Source organism: Euprymna scolopes, chromosome 5, assembly GCF_053919585.1.
Source record: "Euprymna scolopes isolate OS-2025 chromosome 5, ASM5391958v1, whole genome shotgun sequence".
In the NCBI taxonomy this organism is placed as follows: Eukaryota; Metazoa; Mollusca; class Cephalopoda; order Sepiida; family Sepiolidae; genus Euprymna; species Euprymna scolopes.
In genome coordinates this window covers 80,404,792-80,427,792 of record NC_136486.1, presented here as the reverse complement: position 1 = coordinate 80,427,792, position 23,001 = coordinate 80,404,792, and the positions used below count along the sequence as shown (strand labels likewise).

The 23,001-nt window shown below is 36.3% G+C and overlaps 2 protein-coding genes across 2 annotated transcripts in view; one reads left to right on the top strand and one right to left on the bottom strand.

Moving 5' to 3' along the window:
- Positions 1–23,001, bottom strand: part of LOC145276877 (uncharacterized) — a 244,398-nt gene that overhangs the window by 65,830 nt on the left and 155,567 nt on the right. Inside the window, exons 7-8 of the mRNA XM_080128295.1 lie at positions 21,700–21,802; positions 6,438–6,521 (exon numbers count right to left, since the gene is read on the bottom strand). Coding sequence (XP_079984421.1) covers positions 6,438–6,521; positions 21,700–21,802 — 187 coding nt within the window. The remainder of the gene's footprint in view (positions 1–6,437; positions 6,522–21,699; positions 21,803–23,001) is intronic.
- Positions 1,634–23,001, top strand: part of LOC145276878 (protein canopy homolog 2-like) — a 318,296-nt gene continuing 296,928 nt past the window's right edge. The window contains exon 1 of the mRNA XM_080128296.1: positions 1,634–1,684. Within this exon, the coding sequence (XP_079984422.1) occupies positions 1,649–1,684 (36 nt within the window). The 5' untranslated portion in view covers positions 1,634–1,648. The remainder of the gene's footprint in view (positions 1,685–23,001) is intronic.

Below are 23,001 nucleotides of genomic sequence, written 5' to 3'. Positions count from 1 at the left end.
TTTTTGTTTCTTATTCATCAAACCTTACTGTTTTACATTCAATCTCGGCAAAATTAATTTTTTTAAGCCTCTTACTATCTTCAAACACAGTGCTGCCAAGGATAAGAAACATTTTTCTCTTGCATGAGTGCTAGCAATTGTCTTAAGGTGGGATACTATTTCAATCAACGCCAACCGGAGTAAAACTACACCAGGATAAGATGTTACATGCAATTTCACTTATATTTAGTTTTATATGGCCCCGAGCAAACAAAAAAAATCCCAGATGATTCAAACGTTTTTTCTCTAAAACAAAAAACACAATAACTGTTATGTTTTTGTTTACATTTAATATTGTTAATATTTATTTGCTTCCACATGAGGGCAAAATTAGACAAAAGGTCAGTTTTTAATGATGAGAATATCTAGAAAATGATCAAAGCTAGATTGCCTAGGAATCACTTTTATTTTATCTTCCCAGTGTTGCTCAGAATTTACAATCGTCATTCTAGATAGAGCAGGGATGTTTAAGCACAGCATCTCCTGGTGGTTAGTCAATCAAAATATACTTTGGCAATAATTTTGTGCGGATCAACTGAATTTAAAAGACCTTATTTCAAAGGCACATGATGTCACAAGTAGCCAAGTTGGCTAACGCGGAACATTTTTACCTTTTCCTGGCTATTGTGGTTAATTTTTTTTTTTTTTTTGCCCAGGTACTCGCTGCTATTTTCATTTTCTGGTGGGGGAATTCTCAATAGCATTATGCAAGCAAGGGTTGTCTAATCACTAATTGTGTCAATGTATTTATGTTTAAATTTGAAAAGTCTGCTGAGACATCTTCCAAAAATGACAATTTTTCTTACAATTATAGTGCCGATAGTGAGAAAGGAAAGAAACCCAGTAATGCTGAAATTTATGTTGTAGCAATGGCTACCTAATCATTAACCAAGACAATGTATGTATGCATTAATTTGGAAATCCTACTGATCCCTCTTCTAAAAATTGTTACATTTTTCATAAAATTATGGCAGCCTTGGTGGGAAGAGAAATTATTTTCTATATGTTGTACAATACCTGTCAAGACGCACGCCAAACTAAACTCGTGTAGTACCCTTTTCTTTCACTTGTTTCTTCACAAAATAAATCCTAGTTCGTTTAATTCAAGTAAACGCGTTGCTCATTCCTTCCTCAAAACAATTCATTCTTCCTTTCCCATTTCAAATCATTTTTCATATTTTGTACGACTGGTGGATATATAATATATCCGCCAGTCCGCTACAGTATGTTTGTTTCATATATGTATTTAAATTACCTATCCGAGGGTAGGTAAACTTATTTTAAATATGTTGTACATTACCTGTCCTCACGAAGGTAAAATTATTTCATATACGTGCTGTAAATTACCTATTTTAGGTAAGGTAAATGTGTAATAGCCAATCCTAGGGTAGGTAAAATATTCTTTTGCTCAAAAATTTTCTCATTGCCTGTATTTTATAGTATTTTTGTGATGAGGTGGGGGGGAGGGTATTTAGTCAGTTCCGGAAATGGCTAAAACAGTTTATGATCTTAATTTCATTTTATGTCATGTATGTTTATTGTTGGTTTTCTGTGAAGGTGAACTAGGCCAGTTTCTGTTGGGAATGACCAATATTTTTCTGAATTTTCAATGTTACCTTCAGGGAATGATGTCACAGTTGTAGTGGTGAGTAGAAAGAAGCATGATTATGTTGTTTTTAAACGTGCTCCGGAGTTCTCTAGAGATTAACAAACCTCCACTTTTGGGGTGGGATTGGAGGGAGTAATGCCCATTTCGAGGTCACATTGTCATATTCCAAAATATGGAATACATATGGAATCATATTCTGTAAATGACATCGTTTCTCTTACTATTATGTTGTCGCTGGTGATGGTGGTGGTGGGGGGGGGGGAGAACTACATTAATATTGAAAATTGTGGCAAAGTAAAAGTTGTCTAATCCTCATCCATGTCTATGCATTTATGTAATTATTTGGAAAACCTGCTTAGTTATGGTCAAGAAATGATATCATTTCACTTAAAATGATGGTAGTAAAAAGGAAAAGAAAACAATAATGTGGAATTTTGTAGTGAAGCAAGGGTTGCCTAATAACTAAACTTCTCAACATATTTGTTTATTTGTTTGCAAAACCTGCTGAGTTAATCTTCTGAAAATGACGTTTTTTTTTCAAAATATTTTGTTGTTAGTAAGTGGTGAAAAAATGAAACAGTAATGTAGAATTTGATAATGAAGCAAGGGTTGTCCAATCACTTAACTGTGTCAATGTATTTATGCATTAATTTTAAAATCCTGCTGACACATCTTCCAAAAATGACAATTTTTCTTACAATTATACTGCCGATAGTGAGGAAGGAAAAAAATCCACTAATGTTTAAATTTATGGAAATTTATGGTGAAGCAAGAGTTGCCAAATCATTAACCAAGACAATGTATTTATGTATTAATTTGGTACAATTATTTCATACATGTGTAATACTCGTCCTAGAGTAGGTAAAATATTTTTTTGCTCGAAATAGCAAATGATACATAGACATTAAAAATTCCTCTCTACTACAAATGACAAATATGTTCCAAAGCAACTTCAATTTTCTCATTGTTTATATGTTACGAGCAACGCCGGGTAACCCTGCTAGTCTATCTTCTTCTATCTTCTATATATATAAAAGCCAAACGTCTGTGTGTATGTATGTATGTTTGTTTGTAACGCTAAAACTTTTGAAAGACGGAACCAAACTTGACAAATTTGGTATCATATCGAAGCCCCATCACCCGGATGACAAATATCGAAATTTCACGTCAAACGGACCACTAGAAGTTGGTCAACTGATCAGTTATCTTCGAGGGGGTCCCCCAAAAAAACCTGTCATTATCTATATATATAAAAGACAAATGTTTGTTTGTAACGCTAAAACTTGAGATGAAAGATTCCTCTCCCCTAAGAATAAAACATATGTTCAATATCTGCTTTTGTTTTTTCATTGTTTATACGGTCCCGAGCAACGCCGGGTAGCCCTGCTAGTATTATATATATAAAAGCGAAAATGTATGTATGTATGTGTGTATGCTTGTGTGTCTGCTAAAAACTTTCGACAGACACAATGAAAATTCACAAACTCGGTATCATATCGAAGTCCCATCCTTCGCTCGAAAAATATCAAAAAATTGGCCAAAAACGTTCATTTTTTCACCCCGAAATCGACAATTTTCGACAGGGGTGGGGGGTGCTGGGTCAACAAAAACGATCGTCTCGTGATGACGAGCGGTTCTACGCATGTGCCAGATGACGTCGTGACCTGATTTACTTTAAATAGTTGAAAAATTGAACAAATTTCATGTACGTCGCATTAGGTCAGTTGATTAGCGCGTTGGTTCGTTATCTAAACATTTTGGGTTCGAATCGTGGTGTGAGATGTCTTTCTTTTTTTTTTTTGAATTCAAATATTGAACCAGTGTTATTTAAGTAATTTTTTACGTAACATTCGTTTTTCTGTTCTTTTTGTTTGTTTTTTTTTACATAGGCATCATCACTTATCAAGGCCAAGAGGCCACTCAAGGATAAGGGTTAAAGAGTGTACAGTAGACATTGGACAATATAGTAATCATTAGTAATGAAAATTTGGTAACTTTGATAACTTATATTGAACGGCTCATCAAGAACTTATTTACGTTAGACTTGAGCACGACCATATTGTAGTCAGCCGGAAAGCAGGAAAACGGAAGACAATTCCACAGGCATGCAGTTCTAAGAAAGAAGCTTTGTTCATGGAATCTACGTTTAGGTTTAGGCACAGATAAAGAGTGGGGGGAATTATTGGTAGTGTGTACAGCTAGACGAGTGTTTCTTGTGAAAGTTTGGCGAGGGGGGACCATAGATTGAAGCTCAGTTGAACACTTTCCATGAAAATAATGATACATCAGAGACAAACTCGCAACATCTCTTCTGTGAGATAGAGGTTGCAAGGAAGAGAAAAGAACATCTCCTACGAGGCTACGAAGTCTATTTTGAACTCTATCAAGGCAGGTCAAGTCCTTTCTAGCAGCTCCTGCCCAGATGTGGCAACAATATTCCATCCTTGGATGTACCTGGCTCTTATATAGATAGAGAATAGCATCAGCAGTGAGATATTTACCGGATCGATAGAAAGATCCCACCATTTTTCCAGCGGCCTTGACAACAAATTTGATGTACGTGTTCTATTTAAGATCAGGAGTAAAGGTCAAGCTCAGAAGCTTGTCAAAACTTGAAGCCTCCTGAAGACGAGAGCCATTCGTTTCAATTGATGTCAGATGTGGATCAGAATGTTGATGAAGTAAAGAGAGAAGCTTGGTTTTAGATGCATTAAAAGTAACCAGCCACTCCTTTCCCCATTGTACTACGTGCTCAAGATCAGAGGAGAGAGAATTGAAGAGAACTTAGTCATTTACTGTCTTAGATGTGCTACCATAAATGGTAGTGTCGTCAGCATAAATGTCTACAAATGATGTAAGGATGTGATTTGGAAGATCATTAATGTAGATCAGGAAAAGATTTGGGTCCAGGATGGACCCCTGAGGGACACCGGCATTAATACTGTGAGCTTCTGATTTTTGCCCCTCAACTACTACTCTTATGGACCTATCAGAAAGAAATGATTTAATAATTGAGAAGACATTTCCAGCTATACCATAGCTAGAGATCTTGTGAAGTAAACCTTTATGGCATACCCTATCAAAGGCCTTAGATATGTCAAGAGCAATTGCCCTAGAAATGTGGCCTCCGTCGAGAGATTTGCTAATCCTATGAGATATAACTGTAAGCACATCTGCTGTAGATCTAGCAGAACGGAAACCATATTGAGTGTCACTAAGAAGGTTATTTTTGTAGAGATGGTTGATTACCTCTGTATTTAACACAGATTCTTTTTTTACTTTGCTTATCCACCCCCGAAAACACCCAAAAACACCTGGGTACCCACCGATTTTTTTAATTTTAACATCGAAACAGGCTTATTTAAGCCATTTTTCACATGTTCGTTTTTCTGTTTTCATCATTCGTTTGCCTCACGTTAGTTTTTTTTTTTCGATGTTTTGATTAATTAAAACGTTTTCTTTTTTTACTTTGCTTATAACAAAAAACCTGGTCATTGACGTCGTCGTCGTAACGCTTGACGACTTCCGGGCGTGCACCTGTCAATTTGGTTCTTACTTATATAAACATCTTTCAGTAACTCATTCTGGCTGGCCGATTTTATTTTCAAACTTCGCCTCAGGGCTACGGGTTCGATACCCGGTTCTTTTTTATTTAACACCACACACACCTCCAAACACCCAGGCAACGCCGGGTACCCTTGCTAGTCTAATATATAAAATGGGCAAAATGGGCGCGAGCGTTTGTGTATATCCACCAAAGGATTTTTGCATCGAGCTTCTCGCATCGGTTAGATTCCATAAGACGTTTTTGTATACTTTCCAGATCGTAATATCTCACATTCGCAAACGGACATCCTTTCTTTCCTTTATTTTGATAGAGTTAAACAAAATTCCCACCGTGGTGTCATCTTGGGTGTTTGTTTGGCTTTTTTGTATAAAGTGAAACTGTAAAAGCGGCAAAGCATTTCCTGGCTTTCGGGCCGGGATTGATGCTTCACTTTAGTTAATTGGTTATTAGTCAATGTAGGGGAAACTCTTTATACTGCGACAATTATTATTTATTTCGAGTGCCCCCTTTTTTGGGGGAGCTAGTTTTCCCCCACATTATAAATGACCTTGTGTCTAATTTTCTTTCATGGGGAAGCAAATAAATATCACGGCAGAAAGCGAAAAGCTTAACTGGGTCTCGGCCAGGTTTAAAAGCAACTTTCATTTCTGCACCAACTCCTATGATTCTTAAGTTAATTACCAAATCATTGATTTCACTATTCTCTTTTTTTCATATTCTTTTCCTCCTTCGCGGTACGGGTTCGAGCCTGCCTGTCTACCATCACTTTTTTTTTTTGCTCAACACACACCTCCAAACACCCGGGCAACACCGGGCACCCAGGCTAGTATGAAATAAAACAGGAAAGAAAATTGAAAGGAGAGAAAAAAAGAGGGAGATCTATTGATTAAATTTAAAGTCAAAACAAGACAGTTAAGGGGCGCAACCCTAAAAAGGTTATTTGAGATTATCTCTCTTGAGAGTTCATGGATATTCTCTAAAAAAAGGGAAGGGGATTTTTTAGGGTGTAAATTTTACTAGTATTGTAAGTGAACAGATGAGATCTACCACAGTAAGATTGAAACATGCAAATTTCTCAGTTCACAACAGCATCAATTTTTACAATCACACATTTGACTACATTTTTTTCTTTGTAATTTATGTAAGCTTTTTTAATTAAATAATATTTAAAGAATGTTTAAAGTGACATAAAAAAGTAAAATTCTATTTAATTTTACCAACCTGAAATTTCTTAATGCTTGGTCTTTTCCATGCCAAATCCTTTTTTGGTAATTTATCTTTTGGAACAAGAAATTCTTTAATAATCTGAAAAATTAATGCTTACCATTTTCAAAATTTACAAAATGCCAAACGTTATAATTTAAATCATTTATGAGAAAATAAAAACCGAAACATGTTGTAACACTAAAATATAGTTTTAAATAAAGAGTATATGCTAATATAATTTATCTGACTTGATAAAATGTCTATTATTAATCGTTTACTAATTACTAATCATTATTGACATTTTTCATCAGACTCATGGCCTCTTCCTCTAATCAATATTGATATTTCTACATTTACCACATTTCGATCGATGCACCCTTCTACCTTCTTCCAGTGCATTGTTTTCATGTATTTCAATATGGTTGTTGTGACTTTTTTGTGTACATTTATACTTTTTTTTCTTTTTTAATGAACAGCACATGGAGATCATAGAGCAATCATAGAAAGTGCAATGTGAATGTTCCTTATAAACTCCTGTATTTAATTGCTTACAGAATTCATATTTATAAATAAATGGGGAAAAAAACTAAAATTGAATATAAAGTTTTAAAACAAATAATTTTATCTTGAAAAAAAGTTTTCAAAAAAAGTTTCATTGCAATGTTTTTTACTTATGAATACTCTTATTTTTATCGCATGCTTACTTTTCTTTAAACTAAATAAAATTATAATACTTGAGTCACTAATGTTTCAATCTAATCATTTATTGTGGACTATTATCTTTATCTTTTAGTTATTGTTTCACAATGTTTTGGCCAACTATTCCTCTGGCCTTTGTCAAGTGATTACCGTGATGGGGTAGGAACTCCGAATCGCCTAACTACATCCTCAGCCTTCCATAGTTGTCGTCTTATCATGTTTTAATCGCCTTTCAGGGCTTGTGAAGCAGTGGATAGATACGTTGAATCTCTATGGTTCCAGGTGAGCATTGTCTGAAGATAGAGGCTTCAATCCTACCCAAAGCCATCCAGAGGTTTAGTTGGCCAAAACGTGGTGAGACGACGACAACAACTATGGAAGGCAGTAATTGCTGAGGATACAGTTAGGAGATTCGGAGTTGCTATCCCGTTGTAGTAACCACCTGACGAAGGCCAGAGGAATAGTTGGCCAAAACGTTGTGAACCAAGAACTAAAAGATGAATAAATGATTAAATAAGACTCATCTTAATAAGACTCATCCAATTAAATAATATGTTTATGTTGATTTATCGATTGGTTTAACAGCATATCAATCAGAGTCTTTTTTTCATATACATCATTAGTTATAAGTATTATGTACGTATCTGGTGTTCAGTGTCTATATTTATATAAGTAGATAAGGTATTGTTTTTTTTTTTCTTTTTTTTTTTTTTTAATTTTGTTGAGTAACCCTGTTATCTTCAAATATTTGAGAAGGGTAGTTGGGTCTACATGATGAATATGTCCTTTACAGTTTTTTCATTATATAGATTCAGTCGGTTTGTTTTCAAATCTTCGCATCTTGTTAATATGATTGACAGTGTATGGTTCCTGGCAGGGTATGCAGAGTGGGGCTTCTCCTTTTTTGAGTAGGTAGGAGTGTGTTATAGAGGTATGGCCTATTCGGAATCTTGTTATTATAACTTCCTTCTTTCTGGTCATTCTTTTGTTTGGTTTCTGTTTTCCTATGGTTTCCTTGATTTAGTATAGCTTGTTTCTAGTGCAGGAGTTCCACGACTCTTGCCATGTGTTTCTAATATATTTGTTAATGGTTTGTTTTAGATCAGTATGAGGGATCTTATCTTTGGTTATGGTCAAATTTAGTGCTGCTTTGTCAGCTCTATCGTTACCCTTGATGTTGATATGACTGCGTATCCAACAAAAAAAGGATGTTTTTATCATTAGGAATATCATCAAATCTATTTAGGGTCTTGGCGATTATTGGGTTCGTTGGTTTCCTGTTTTCCAGTGTTTTGAGTACTGATTTGGCATCTGAGCAGATAATGAATTGTTCATCTTTAGAAGATTCTATAAGATCGAGTGCCATATACTGATACTTCAGTACTGTAGATGGCTGCTTTGTCTGGTAATCTTTTGATTAGGATTGTTTTATTGTGTATGGCTGCACATCCAACGTTGTCTCCATCTTTTGAACCGTCTGTATAAATTGCTGAGTGTTTGGAATATTTATCTTTAATTATTTGGAATTTTTCTTGATATATGATTGGATTGGTTTTTGTTTTAGGATACTTAATTAGGTCTGATATTTTTTGTGGTTGTTTTGTCAACCAGGAGGGATAGTTAAGTTTTACAGATTTGTGTATTTATTGCAATGTCTATCTGGGCTTTATTTATGGGTTCTTCCATACATAGGCTAAATGATTTTATAGCATTTTCTTTTCTGAGGGTGGAAGACACATTTATAGGCAGTTGGATATTAGTTGGACATGAAGTCAATTTTGTATAATATTGTAGTCCTAGTTTTTCTCTTTTAAGTGACAATGAAGGTTCATCTGTTTCTACATATAAGCTTTCCACTAAGGAGGTGGGGAAAGCTCCTAGAGCCAATCTTAGTCCTTGGTGATGTATTGTGTCTAATTATTTTATGTAGGACTTTCTTGCGGATCCATAGATATAGCATCCATAATCCAACTTGGATCTGACAAGGAATCTGTATAATTTAATTATTGAGTCTTTGTTTGAACCCCAGTCTGTGTGAGCTACTACCTTTAAGAGTTGGATGGCTTTGTTGCATTTTGTTTTAGGTGTATAATATGAGGAATGAAAGTTAGCTTTTTATCAGATATGATGCCCAAATATTTATATTGATCAACTAAAGGTATAATTTCATTGTCCAGTTTCAATATTGGGTCATGGTGCATTTTCCGGATTTGGCAGAAATGAATGGCTTTTGTTTTTGCTTTTGAAAATTTAAATCCATTTTTTGTTGTCGATTCATTTATTTTGTTTAGACACAGTTGTAAATGACGTTCTATTCTTGGAATATATTTTGATCTACAGCAGATCAGGAAATCATCCACATAGAGGACACATTCTGTTCCTACATTCATAATTTTGACGATGTTATTTATTTTAATGCTAAAAAGTGTGACAAACTCCGACAAAAGATAAACCCTCTACTTCTAAAGAGATGGAAATAGAGGAAAATTAAACAGCCTCATGGATAGAAATAAAACAACAAATTATCCAATGGAATTTTCGTGGAATAAGATCTAACTATAATGAACTTCTTATACTTATCTCACTCTTCAACCCAGCCATTGTTTGCTTACAAGAAACCTTCCTACAAAACAATAACTATTTCAAAACACCAAACTATGAACAATACAACTATTTCCATAACACAGGCCTTCGTGCTAATGGAGGCACCTCAATTCTTGTAAGGAATAACATACCTGAAAGCAATTTCTCTGTCAAAACAAATCTCCAAACAATTACAACTCAAGTCACATTACACAAAACAATCACAATCTGCTCAATATACCTCCCTCCTCATGAACCAATAAATCAAAATGAACTAGAAAATTTAATAAACCAACTACCTTCACCATTCATTCTTCTAGGAGACTTTAACTGCCACAGTATGTTATGGGGATGCGAAGTCACAAACTCAAAAGGAAACAAAATTGAATAATTAATTAACAAAAATAACTTGTGCCTTCTCAATCAAAAAAATCCCACATACTTAAATCCAACAAACAGATCAACTAGTGCCATTGATCTTACTATGTGTGATCCATCAAGCTTCTTGGATTATACATGGAGCACTTACGAAGAACCCTGTGGAAGTGATCACTTCCCTATTATAATCAATTACAGTAACTCCATCCAAAACCACATACCCAAGTAGAAGACAAACAAAGCCAACTGGGCCGAATTTAAAGAACTTTGTTCACTAAAACTAACAGAACATCAAATCCAAACAATAGAAGAATTCACGGAAGTACTCATAACTATAGCTAAAAAGTGCATACCCAAAAATTCTCCTCCTGGAAAAAAAAACAAACCATGGTTCAATCCAGAATGTAAAACGGCCATTAGACGGAGAAAGGCAGCCTTAAGAAAATTTAAAAAAAACAACCCACAATGAACAACTTAATAGAATACAAACACCAAAGAGCTAAAACTCAAAAAACAATTAAGAATGCAAAAGATCCTGCTGGCAACAATTTGTCAACAAAATCAACATCACCACTAAACCCAAAACCGTCTGGGAAATGATTAGGAAAATAACTGGAAAATATAATCCGAATCCAATCAAACACCTTCTCACAAATAAACAGAAAATAACTGATAAAAAAGATATTGCTAACACACTAGCTAAAACCTTTGCCGGAAACTCATCATCAAAACACTACAATAGACAATTCCAAATACTTAAGAAACATGAAGAAAAGTACAAAATAAACTTTAACTCCAAAAACCAAGAGCCTTATAATGAAATCTTCTCCCTCAATGAACTAGAAACCGCCATAGAAAAATCCCATAACTCAGCTGTAGAACCAGATGAAGTGCACTACAGCTTCCTTAAAGAAATTCCACCAGAATCATTAAAACTCCTCCTCAAAATTTATAATAAAATATGGGAAACAAAAGATTTCCCAACTTCGTGGAAAAATGCAACAATAATACCAATACCCAAACTGGGAAAAGATACATCAAACCCAGAAAACTACAGACCAATAGATCTCACAAGCTGCCTATGCAAAACGTTCGAAAGAATGATTAACTACCGCCTTATATGGTATCTAGATGACAACAAAATAATTTCTGAAATCCAGTGTGGATACCAAAAAAATTGAGGATGTATAGACCACATCACTAACCTCGAAAATTATATCAGAGAAGCTTTTATCAATAAGGAACACGTAACATCTGTTTTTTTCGATCTTGAGAAAGCATGGAAACACGGTATCATAAAAGATCTCCACAACATCGGACTAAGAGGCAGATTATCTGAATTCATAAAAAACTTCCTAAAAGACAGATCTTTCCAAGTTCGCATAGACTCAACTTTATCAGACCCACAAAATCAAGAAGAAGGAGTGCCCCAAGGCAGCATATTATCAACAACTATCTTTAACATAAAAATCAATAACATTATAAAAGAACTCTCTCCTGATATACATAGCTCCTTATATGTAGATGACTGCTCAATCAGCTACAGATCTAAATACACTCACACTATTGAAAGAAAACTACAACATAAATGAACACATCCACACATGTGCATTGAATTCGGAAGATATAATTAGTTACAAACACATATAATATCCGGTCAAAGAAAACTCTCCACCCCTCCTCCAAATATGGTTAGCCGTGTTACTGGAAGCGCTGTGGTGTGCGGGACAAGTTAAGTATTATCCTAAATCATCCTAGTCCTAAAAAATACTAACTTTGTTATTTCTTCCCTTTTAAATTTCTTATTCCATTTTGTAATTTGTAATTATGTGTATTTTAATCATTTATATATGCATTTGTCTTTTGTTTTCTTTGCTCAGTTTTAAATCCCCCCCCCCCCCGACCCCAGCAAAACACCAACTCTCTTAGCTTAAATGATAAATTCCACGCTCTGTACTAAGGCTAGAGATAAAATACCTTAGGCAGGATAAATTTTACGAAATTAGCACAGACGTGAATTTATTTTTGCTACTGTAGAAGTGAGAAGAACTTTATTTAAGTAATATACTTAATATCTACCATTGCCATATGCTCGCTCGTATTAATAAAGAGGCCTCGCTGGTATCTCTACCAACCCTCTGGATATAGCTTGTAATTAACTGTTACTATAATTGTAACTGAAATCTACAGTGATCTTAGCTGCGTCACTAGAACTTTTTTCTGAATAGATACAATGTTTTATCCCCAACCTGCCTATAAATATGAATTCCGAATCATGACGAAATAATTGTTTCTCTTTACCTCCAAGATGACTGCCTATGTCTAACCTGCATGCAAAATAGGGGAAAAGGAAAATTTTATTCCTTTCTCCCAAGCTAAAACAATACTTGAAACTCTAAATTCTAATGAAACTTCACTGTATTCTGTAAGTTAATAACCCCGACCCTTGAAAGCTAACAATCTGCTCCCCCCCCTCTAGCTGCCACTAAAACCCTACATTACACACGTGGAATCCTTAGCCTCCAGCTCCTAACTTTTCACATGCTAACCGCCTAACAGTCATCACTAAACATCTATACATTTCTACCTCTGACATGCATTAGAGTTCATTCCTATCCAGTTTGGTACTTACCAGCCAACGTATGCACTCGGATGCAAAGCGATCTTCATTACATAAAATTGCCTCTCCCTAGATAGTATTGCAACGAACAATACTAAACCAAATCCGATACTCCCTGTTATGCAAAACGCTTGATGACTCTTAAATGAAAACTGAAATTATCTTCCTTCAATAGTAGAAACACTAACACAACTTCTATCTATTTGCATCGCCTGAAAACTTGCCCAAATATCTATTTTACTTAATTATACATACGGAATACGCCATGACTTAAAATGTACCTCCAGTTATACCCTTACTGTACTGCACCCACATCTTAACCCCCCTAAATCTAAATATACAGTGACTGGGCAAAATTCTTAGCTCAAATCCTAATACCTACTCACACTAACGTTATCCTGTACCTAAACTAACATAAAGTTAAATGGAAAAATCTAAGGTAAAAGTCTTAATCTGCACTAACGCTTTTCTAACAAGCCTGCTCACATAACTGCTTCCACTGCATGTCCCTAAATCACTTTGAGGAGTGTAACTATTCATTAGATATATAACCTCTACAAACTAACCCTGTAACATTAACTAACCACGCGGGGTCGCAGAAATACCTGGATTAGGACCCAGTAGATCTTCCCAGATCACCCGTCTAGGAGAAGGAAAACTCTGAAACTAAACCAAAGGGGAGGAAGGCCTCTCCAGTCTTGGATGACAACCTTCCTACAGCTGGTGACTCAAACAAATTACCGGTCTGCAAACCTAAATTGCTTAAGGAGTAGATAGGCTCTGTCTATCGCCCGGCTTCCATACTCCTTCTTTGCCTATTAGTCAGGCGCAGAAACACTATCACAGTGAATCGACAAAACACTTAGTGGTAGATCTTGTTTCTTGTCTAGGGCAATGAATGCCGTTTCCCCACTCCCGACACATCCCACTTCTCAAAACTGGGCACTTGGGAGTGCTTGAGTACCACACATGCCTGTGCAATTAGATTAGGGTGCCCTTATTCTGATGGGTTGAGTACCGGATTTACAGTTCCTGGCTGCTGTTTTGTAGCGCTTAGAGAGCGGCTGCTCCATCAACAGTTGTATAATATCGGGATGTTTGTAGTGCCATGTCGTGCATGGAAAGGGACTCTACACTCATCTCTGATGGCCTTTCCTGAGGCCACAGTCCTAGTTGAAGAAAGGTCAGCTAATGGTCTACTTGTGTTGCATGTCTTATACCCTGCATAACCTCTTGTTCAGCTCCCCCTTACCTAACAAACTCTTTAAAAACATGATAACAGTACAATCAAAAAATAAGCTTAAATCAGGCCTAGGGACAAACAAATCCAACTTGCCTCCTCCCTTGAGGCTTGCATTCACTAACATCTGTGGCCTTAGAACTAATTCAGCTAAAGCATTTCTCCTAACAAATACCCCGGATATCTTAGCACTAAGCGAGATTAACCTACACTCCTCCATCCCCTCTAACTACTTTAACATGCCTGGCTATCTCCCACTCTGCCATAAGGACTCTGACAGACATATGCACTGACTTGGAGTCTACATTCATAACACCCTCCCCCTGACTAGAGAAACAAACCTAGAAACGGTCGATCAAGCCTTTATGTGCTTTAGACTAAACATACAACCTAACATTAGCTACTTTTATTTTCTCTACCGCTCTCCCTCAACCCCGGACTGCAACATAATAAACAAAGTCTCTGACAGCATAGACACAGCACTCTCCCTCGACACTAGCGCACAAGTACATGTATTTGGTGACTTTAATGTTCACCACAAAAACTGGCTTGGATTCTCTACTCACACAGATGCATCGGGCAGCACAACACATAGCTTCACTATATCTCACTCCCTATCACAAATGGTTACGTTTCCAACCCGTTTCCCTGACCAGCAAGAACAACACGCATCACTTCTAGATCTGTTTCTGACCACAGTTCCCAAGGAGTGTGTAACAAATGCGGACAGCCCACTCGGGAACGCTGATCATGCAGTGATAATGGTCGAAATTGCCCTAAACTCTAGACCCAAAACTGAAGAGCCAGTGCTCAAAACAACGAGATATTATAAAAAGGCTGACTGGAAAGCCATCAGAGATCTTATCAGAGATGCCCCATGGGGAAATATTTTTTCTCTTCCTGCTGAACAGTGCGCAAATGAGACCACTGAATGGTTCAAAACAGCAATTGAAGCACATGTTCCCATGCGGAAATTTATAGCAAGCCCCACTCTCTCCAATGGTTTACTTCTACTTGCGCAACTGCCATTGCTCAAAGGCAGCATGCATACCGCAGATTTAACCGACATAAGTCCAGTTCAAACAGACAGAAGTATATAGAAGCTAGAAGTAACGTTAAGGAAATAGTGACAGCTAAGAGAGAATTTATTGAAACCACTAAAAAACGCATCGAAGCACAAAAATTAGAAACTGGTGACTTCTGGAAAATCTACAACAGTGTAGTAAATAATGGGCAATCAATAATTCCCCCACTAACCAACAATCACAAGGTTGTTTGCTCAGCAACCGACAAGGCTAATATGCTTGCCAGCCGGTTTGCCTCCAATTCCACACTGGACCCTTCCAACCACCCCCTACCTGACTTTCCTTTGCGAACAGACGCCATGCTAGACGATCTAAAAATCACCCCTGCTCAGGTGCATGCTATCATAAAAAACCTTGACACCTCAAAAGCATGTGGACCTGATCTCATCCCAGCTGTGCTATTAAAAAAGTGCTCAGTCAAAGTAGCTCCAGTTCTCTCCAAACTCTACAACAAATGCCTTAATGGATCATGCTTTCAGGGCTGTTGGAAAACTACTTCTGTGGTATCAGAATTCTGGCGAAAGAACTGATCCATCAAATTATCGCCCCATTAGCCTCCTCCCACTTTTCGCCAAAATATTTGAGACCATAATTAACCATGCTCTAGTCCATCACCTTACATGCTAAAGTTCTGACTGACAAACAATATGGATTTAGACAAGCCCGTTCCACCGCAGACATCCTCACTGTAATCTCTGAACATATATACCATTCACTGGACAAAGTGGGGGAGGGACGAGCGGTAGCTCTAGATATATCTAAGGCTTTTGACAGAGTATGGCATGAGGGTCTCCTCAGGAAAATTAAATCATATGGTATCACTGGTAGAATACTTAACATAATTAAATCCTTCTTAGAGAAGAGAAAAATCCAGGTTGTCCTTGACGGTCGTACATCTAAACAATATAATATAAATGCGAGAGTGCCTCAGGGGTCTATCCTTGGACCTCTATTGTTCCTAATATTTATTAATGACCTCCCCGACAAAACTGTCTCTGAGATGGGTATATATGCTGATGACACCACACTCTATAACAGGCATGACAGGAAAACAAATGAACACATAACTAAAAAATGGCAAAAACACTAGAGGATAACCTCCGATCTGTAGTAGAATGGGGACAAAAATGGATGGTCACATTCAATGCTGCCAAGACTAAACTGATTTCCTTCAATAATTACAGGAAACCTTCTCTGCCACCAATAGCAATGGCCAGTGACTCCCTATCTGAGAGTACATCTTTCAAACTGCTTGGTCTAATGTTCACAGGAAACATGAGTTGGAACAATTACATTGAAAACATTCCCAGGGCCGCTGCGAAGAAGGTAGGTTCTCTCTACTGTGCTAGAAAACTACTGACACCTGAAAGTATCCTGTACCTCTATAAGGCCACCATTCGCCCATGTATGGAGTATTGTTGTCACATTTGGGCTGGTGCATCTGCTGCTAGTCTATCACTCCTAGACAAGGTTCAAAAGAGAGTCGCCAATCTGATAGGTCCTGAACTGTCATCTAAGCTTCAGTCTCTGTCCCATCGACAAAACGTTGCATCCCTCTGCTGTTCTACAAGTATTTTAATGGTGAATGCTCTGACGAATTGCAGACACTTGTGCCCCCACGACGTAAATACCCCCGACAAACCCGACAAGCAGCTAAATCCCACCCCTTCACAGTAGAGATCCCTAGATGCAAGAGAGCCTTTTACTCCAGTAGTTTCTTCCCCAGAACCGCTAGACTCTGGAATTCCATTCCAAGTCCCTGCTTCCCCAACTGTACTGACATGCAGAAGTTCAAGTGTAACATGAACCGACATCTTGCTGCCCAATTCCCTACATAGTGCCCCAGTAGTTGCTGCCCCTGATAGTAGCCCCCTACACCAAAGTGACAATGTGCCTTGTTTGGGGTGAAAATGTAATAATAAAAAAAAAAGGATGCTTCCTTGTGGTACACCCGTTTCTTGTTTTTTACTGATGGATATAGTATCACCTAATCGTACAGTAAATTGTCTATCATTTATAAAATTTGTGATAAAAATGGGCATTCTGCCTTTTAATCTTAGCTCTTGTAGATCTTTTATAATGCCATTAACCTCCATGCTGAGTCATATGCTTTTTCAATATCGAAAAAGACTGCTGTAAGATGTTCTTTCTTGATAAAGGCTTCTCTAATGAAGGTTTCTAGCCGGATCAGGTGGTCCATGAGCCTTCTTTCATTCCTAAATCCTGACTGATAATCTGTAATCAGATTATTTGTCTCAAAGTACCATATTAATCTGCTGTTAATCATTCTTTCCATTATTTTGGAAATACAGCTAGTGAGTGCTATAGGTCGGTAATTCATGGGATTTGTAGAGTCCTTTGATGATTTAGGTATAGGGATTACTATGGCCTGCCTCCATATTTCAGAGACGTTGCCACTTTCCCAAATATCATTGAATATTTGTAGTAGGTAATCTGTAGACGTATCAGGAAGTTGTTTTCTGAATTGATAGTGGATTTGATCAGGGCCAACAGCTGAGTCATGAGCTTTGCTTAGGGATACTTTCAATTCATTTTTAGAGAATGGCTGGTTGTATTTTTCTGTATTATTTGTCTGAAACTGGAGTTTTTCCTTTTCTGCTTTTTCTTTAATAATTTGAAACTTTTTGTTAGAGTTTTTGGAGGAGGAGTTTTTTTGCAAAAGTTTCAGCAAGACAATCTACCATTTCTTTCTTGCTAGTAATTTTTTGGTTATTATAGGTCAGGTGTTTAGTAGGGTTGATGTTACTTTTTCCTGAGATTTTTCGGATCATGTCCCAGACCTTTTTACTTTTTGTATTTATTTTTGATGCATAGTTTCTCCATGATGTTTGCTTCGATTCCTTAATGGTTTTGTGAGCTTTAGCTCTACTGTTTTTATATTTATCGAGATTTTCTTTAGTTGGTTCTTTTTTGAATTTCCTTAGCATAGCTCGACGAGTTCTGATGGCTACTTTGCATTTTTCGTCAAACCAGGGTTTATTATGTTTTGGGGAGGTAGAGCTTTCTGGAATGCATTCCTCCGCAATATTATACAGTGTATTGGTAAAATATGCGATATTATTTTGGCTTGGATTATTATCCGATGTTAATTTAGTCCGACATAAATTTTGGAATTTTTCCCAATCAGCCTCCTGTAAGTTCCATTGGGGTATTTTGTTTTCTGGCATTGGATCATTATTTTCAAGTGTAATGGGAAAGTGGTCACTTCTAGTATATTCCATTTGTAATCCAAGGCAAGTGTTGGATTACATAATGTTAAATCAATTGATGTGAATGTACCAGTTCCTGGGTGTAAATAAGTGTGTGTTTTATCATTAAATGGATATAGGTTTTCGTTATTATATTTTCGATAGTTTTTTCCCCTTTTGCTTGTTTTTTCACTTTCCCATATTTCATTATGGCTGTTTAAATCTCCCATAATGATGTATGGCTTTGGAAGTTGCTGTATTAGTTTGCTCAGATCTGTTTCTGTGATGCTTTCATTGGAGGGGGGGGGGGTATGTGTATAGTGAGCAAATGTTGATGGTTTTGTGGAGTGTTGCTTTTATTGCAGTAGCCTGTAGTTTAGTATTAAGTTGTATCTCATTTCTAATAAGGATTGATGTACCTCCAGAGGCATTGAGTCCAGTATTGTGTATATAGTTATACTGATTGTAGTTTTTAATTTTTATATTGTCATCCGATTTCATAAAGGTTTCTTGAAGACAGACTACTACTGGGAGTAGTTTATTAAGTAGAATAGTGAGCTCATTTAGGTTTTACCTTTAAACCATGACGATTCCACTGGGTTATATTATTTGTCTTATTTCTATCCAATATGATTCTGTGTGTCATGTTTTGTATTTTAGTTTGTTATTTGGGGGTTTTGGGTTTAGTTATCTTTTTTTAGTTCTCATCTATATCCATCTCTTTGGATGTAGAGGGTGTGTCTCTTGTTAGTGTCTGTGTTTCAGCTGAGAAATCTTGTTGAGGTTTTTTTTTTTGTTTTGGTTTGGGGCTTTTTGATTTGCTCTGTCTTATGTGTCCTTCTCGGCTCCTGATCTCGATTAGTTCAAATTTATTTTCGCTTTCAATTAATACAGTTTCTGTTTTTTGTTTATTTTGGTTTTTGGAAGAGGGTTTTGTGTTTCCCTGTTCTGCTTCCATCTTTCTTGATATTGTGTGTTTAATGTCTGCTTTTGTCCTTGTTCGTGACTTGGATCTTTCACGTTGGTTTATTTGTAGTTTTTGTTGATCGGATTCTATTTTGCTCTTTGGAGCTTGTTTTTGATTTTGGTCACTTAATTGACTTTTCAAGGATACTGTATATGTTTCATGTTAGTTTCAGTTGCGTTTATTTTTAAATTTTCAATTAGATTTTTGAGCTCATAAACTAGTTTATTGAGTAACTCTTGGTAGTTTGTTTGGTTAGTTTGGCTTGAATTTTTTGTGATGTTTGCATAAGTGTTTACTTTTTAGTAGGAATCTTCCATTTTCCTTGCTTCACAGGGAAGGATATATTTTCTTTGTATTTTACTTCCACAATTTCTTTTTCCTTTTTGAAGATTTTGCATGTTTTGGAGTATGCTGGATGGTTTTCCAGGCAATTTGGGCATTTTGTTTCATTGGGGCATTCATTTTCCGTGTGCCATTTTTCATTTTTTTTAACTGTTTTAGGATTGCTGTTTTGAGTTAATACTTTTTTAATTAAAAATAGGGACAGATCGCTGACCCTTTTTTTCTTCGAATTTTTTTCAATAATGGGAAGTTTTCTTTATCTGTAGTGGGGGTCAGAAATTTAAGTGAGATTAAATTTCCTCACCCCAAAATAAAATGAAGCAAACGACACCTCCTTCTGATTTAAATGCACCGCATTCATTTTATAACAAAACAATAAGGTGATCACACATAGGTAAATAAATTACACAAACGTAAATAAATAACACATAGGTAAATAAATGAACAGAACAGAAAGGGTTGTTTTCTTTGTGAACAACGACTGAAGTAATTAAATGTTTTTGTTCTGTAATGAAGAAAACAGTTCTTTTTAAGGAAGAATTAATCAATATAAAAGTCCCTCGCTTACTTAGTGGAGAGATAGAAAAAGGTAAAAAGTCCATGAGGGTAGCAAGTCCGTCTCCATGTGGAGGAATTACTTGTCAGGCGTATGCGTATTTAACGTCCAACGATGTTGATATCTATGCTATGCCGCTCAAAAGGTCGACTGACTCATTTGGGCACAAAATGCTCAGACCGGCTGCAGAAAGCATTAGTTTCTGTTGATATTTTGGCGTTTGGAAATTCGTTGAAAATATTATTTTCTTAATTTTCTCATTGGCTGGTTGTGTCACGTGATGGTGCTTTCACCTACGTCCGCCAAACATGTTATTTTTACTTTTGTTGTTTGAGAAAAGTGTGTGGGCATATTTGAATTTGTGTCGTTGCTGGACGAACTTATATTTTTGCAAAATATGCAGGGAAAACCAAAATGAATAACGGTTCGTTTATTTGCGCGCCAGTGAGTGTGTGTGTGTGATTGACTGCACATATCAATATGTTCAAGATGGCATTCTTGCTCACTGTCTGAGCTGATGACATCTGAAACATCAGAGTGAGTTCTTTTGGTTTTTCTGGGTTTTTTAATTATCAGATCCATGTATAGTTGATTGGTTTTTCATCTTTCTTGCTCCTCACCCTCCTTGGAGCCCAAATGTGGGAGATGTTAGGGGGGAAACCCATTTGCCCTTTCATCCCAAGGATACAAAAAAGATATACTCAATCGGTTGAGTTTGTGCCATTGCTTCCGGATTACTCCTTTAGTTTCATTTTCCCAGTTTAAGAGAAACATCGGGTAGGGAACAGTTGTGTGGTTTTATCTCAGCAATTGATTGACCCTTGCCACCGCCTTCTTGTTTGCAGTAAGAGTAAGATATTGTATTATCTTTAGACGATTTTTTTTTTAATTTGAAGTTGTAATCAACATTTGCCAGTGTAAGCGTTAGGGATTGGCATGACAAGCCGATTGAGTGGATCGGGCCTCTCCGACCTCCCATCTAGTCGAGGTAAAGGCCGAAGTGGTGTGTTGCAGGGCCACAACTTTTTTTCCCCCCTAGTCATGGACTCCTCAACCACCAGGATCCCGTCCCAAGACATTACGGGTTGCTACCTATGGCCAACAGGTAGCCCCATTGAGGGACTTCTACTCTCTACAGGGGGGCAGTCGGCATATTCTGATGCCCCGCCGACAGGGTCAAGTGAAATCTGGTTTATTTCTTCAAATAAACATTCTTGGATTTTAGTTTGGTTGTTTTTATAATTTCCTTTCTTAATCATAAAGCTTGGTTTGGTGTTCTTGGTGGATTGTTGTTTTCATTTTTGGCCTTGCAGAAAATAATGGAGTTTTGCAAAGGAAAAAGGTTTGTAGTATTATTGGCTGGACTGTTTTAATTTAGAAAGCCAGTAAGGAAGGGGGAGGGAGGGAGGGAGGGAGGGGAAGGGGGCTGTTGTTTTTGTTTTTATAGAACATATTTAAGTTTTACAAAAGAGAATAGAAAACAAAAACAGAAATTCAATGTAGGTGCATTTCGTCTCAGGAAGCCAGTAGACAGCCTGATCTGGTAGCACCAGAATATATGTTTAAATCTGTTTACAAGAAAAATAAAGAAAATTTACCTCAATATGAGGAAACTCTGGAAGAGATAGAGCTTTATCTCTAACATTTGCTTCTAATGGACTTGAAATCTCAGAAGACTTCATTGAGCGCCATTCTTGTAATCTGTAAAACAATGTTAAAAGCAAAACAAAAATTATAATTGAAATAATTGCAAGTTTTATTTTGAAGTTTATTTATACTCATTACAAGAATTTGTCTATTTTCTTATAACTTTTTGAATTCTCCCCTTTCTCTATTTAATGTCACTTTTTCCTTGCTCAGGGGTCAGACATTTTTGATATGTTAACAAATTGGCCGACCAACCTTCCTGTGATTTAAGACATCCATGGTTTATCCAGATGACCATAGCAGCATAACTGATTCAGTTTTAGGATTATACATGTAAAATGTTTTCTTCAGGAATTTGAAGCAAAATTTTCAAATTCAAAATATGAATGTCATCAGTTACAAATAATTGCTTAGAAAAAAAAAAAAATTCAGCACATTTAATTTAAATTCTTTTTTAAAAGTTGCTAGTATTGAATGTATATTTAAAATTTTGATAGTTTTATTCAAGTCTTTAAAAAATTCAACTCACTGAAAATATTTTCAAACTCCAAATTTCCTTTTGTCTGTTTTCGTGCAACAGATGTGAGGCATGATTAACTCAATATATAAAGTTTCTGTTTTAATACCAAAAACACTGCAGTACAAATGTTTTTGTTGGTGTCTTGCTCCTAAATTTGTTTGGACTTCTTAAAAATATTTGTATACAAGTGAAAATATTTCCAAAGTAATTTTATTCCTTACATTACCTACTGCTATATTTATATTGAGGCAAATGCAAAAAAAAAAAAAGTATCTTGGTAAGAACTTGTATTTTGCTTTCCCAGATTTAACCAAGCATTTGACTAAGTGGCAATAAATGTCCCGTGGGTTTTATGTAGATTAAGGGAAAATGAATAGTTCCTAAAGGTTGTTCCAAAAATGTATAGAAATAAAGTTGAGTATTAACAGTACATCTGTACTGATTTTATTGTTTTTCATTTTGATTTTAAAAGCATTGTTAAAGGGAGAATCATACATGTTGTCCAGAAGAGATATTTTATGGTGATAATTCAGTGTTTGTGAAACAAGGGAAGGTTTACTTTCTAAGTTTAAGACTTGGAGAAATGCGATGGAAAGTAAAAAAAAAATAAATGTTATCAAGATTAAAGTGATTGTAGTATTGGAAAATCCCAGAAAGAGGAAAGTTTACCTTTTCAGTTTGTTGACAGGTAGTTGAGAGCAACTCATTTTTGTTGTACTTGTAACTATTAGAT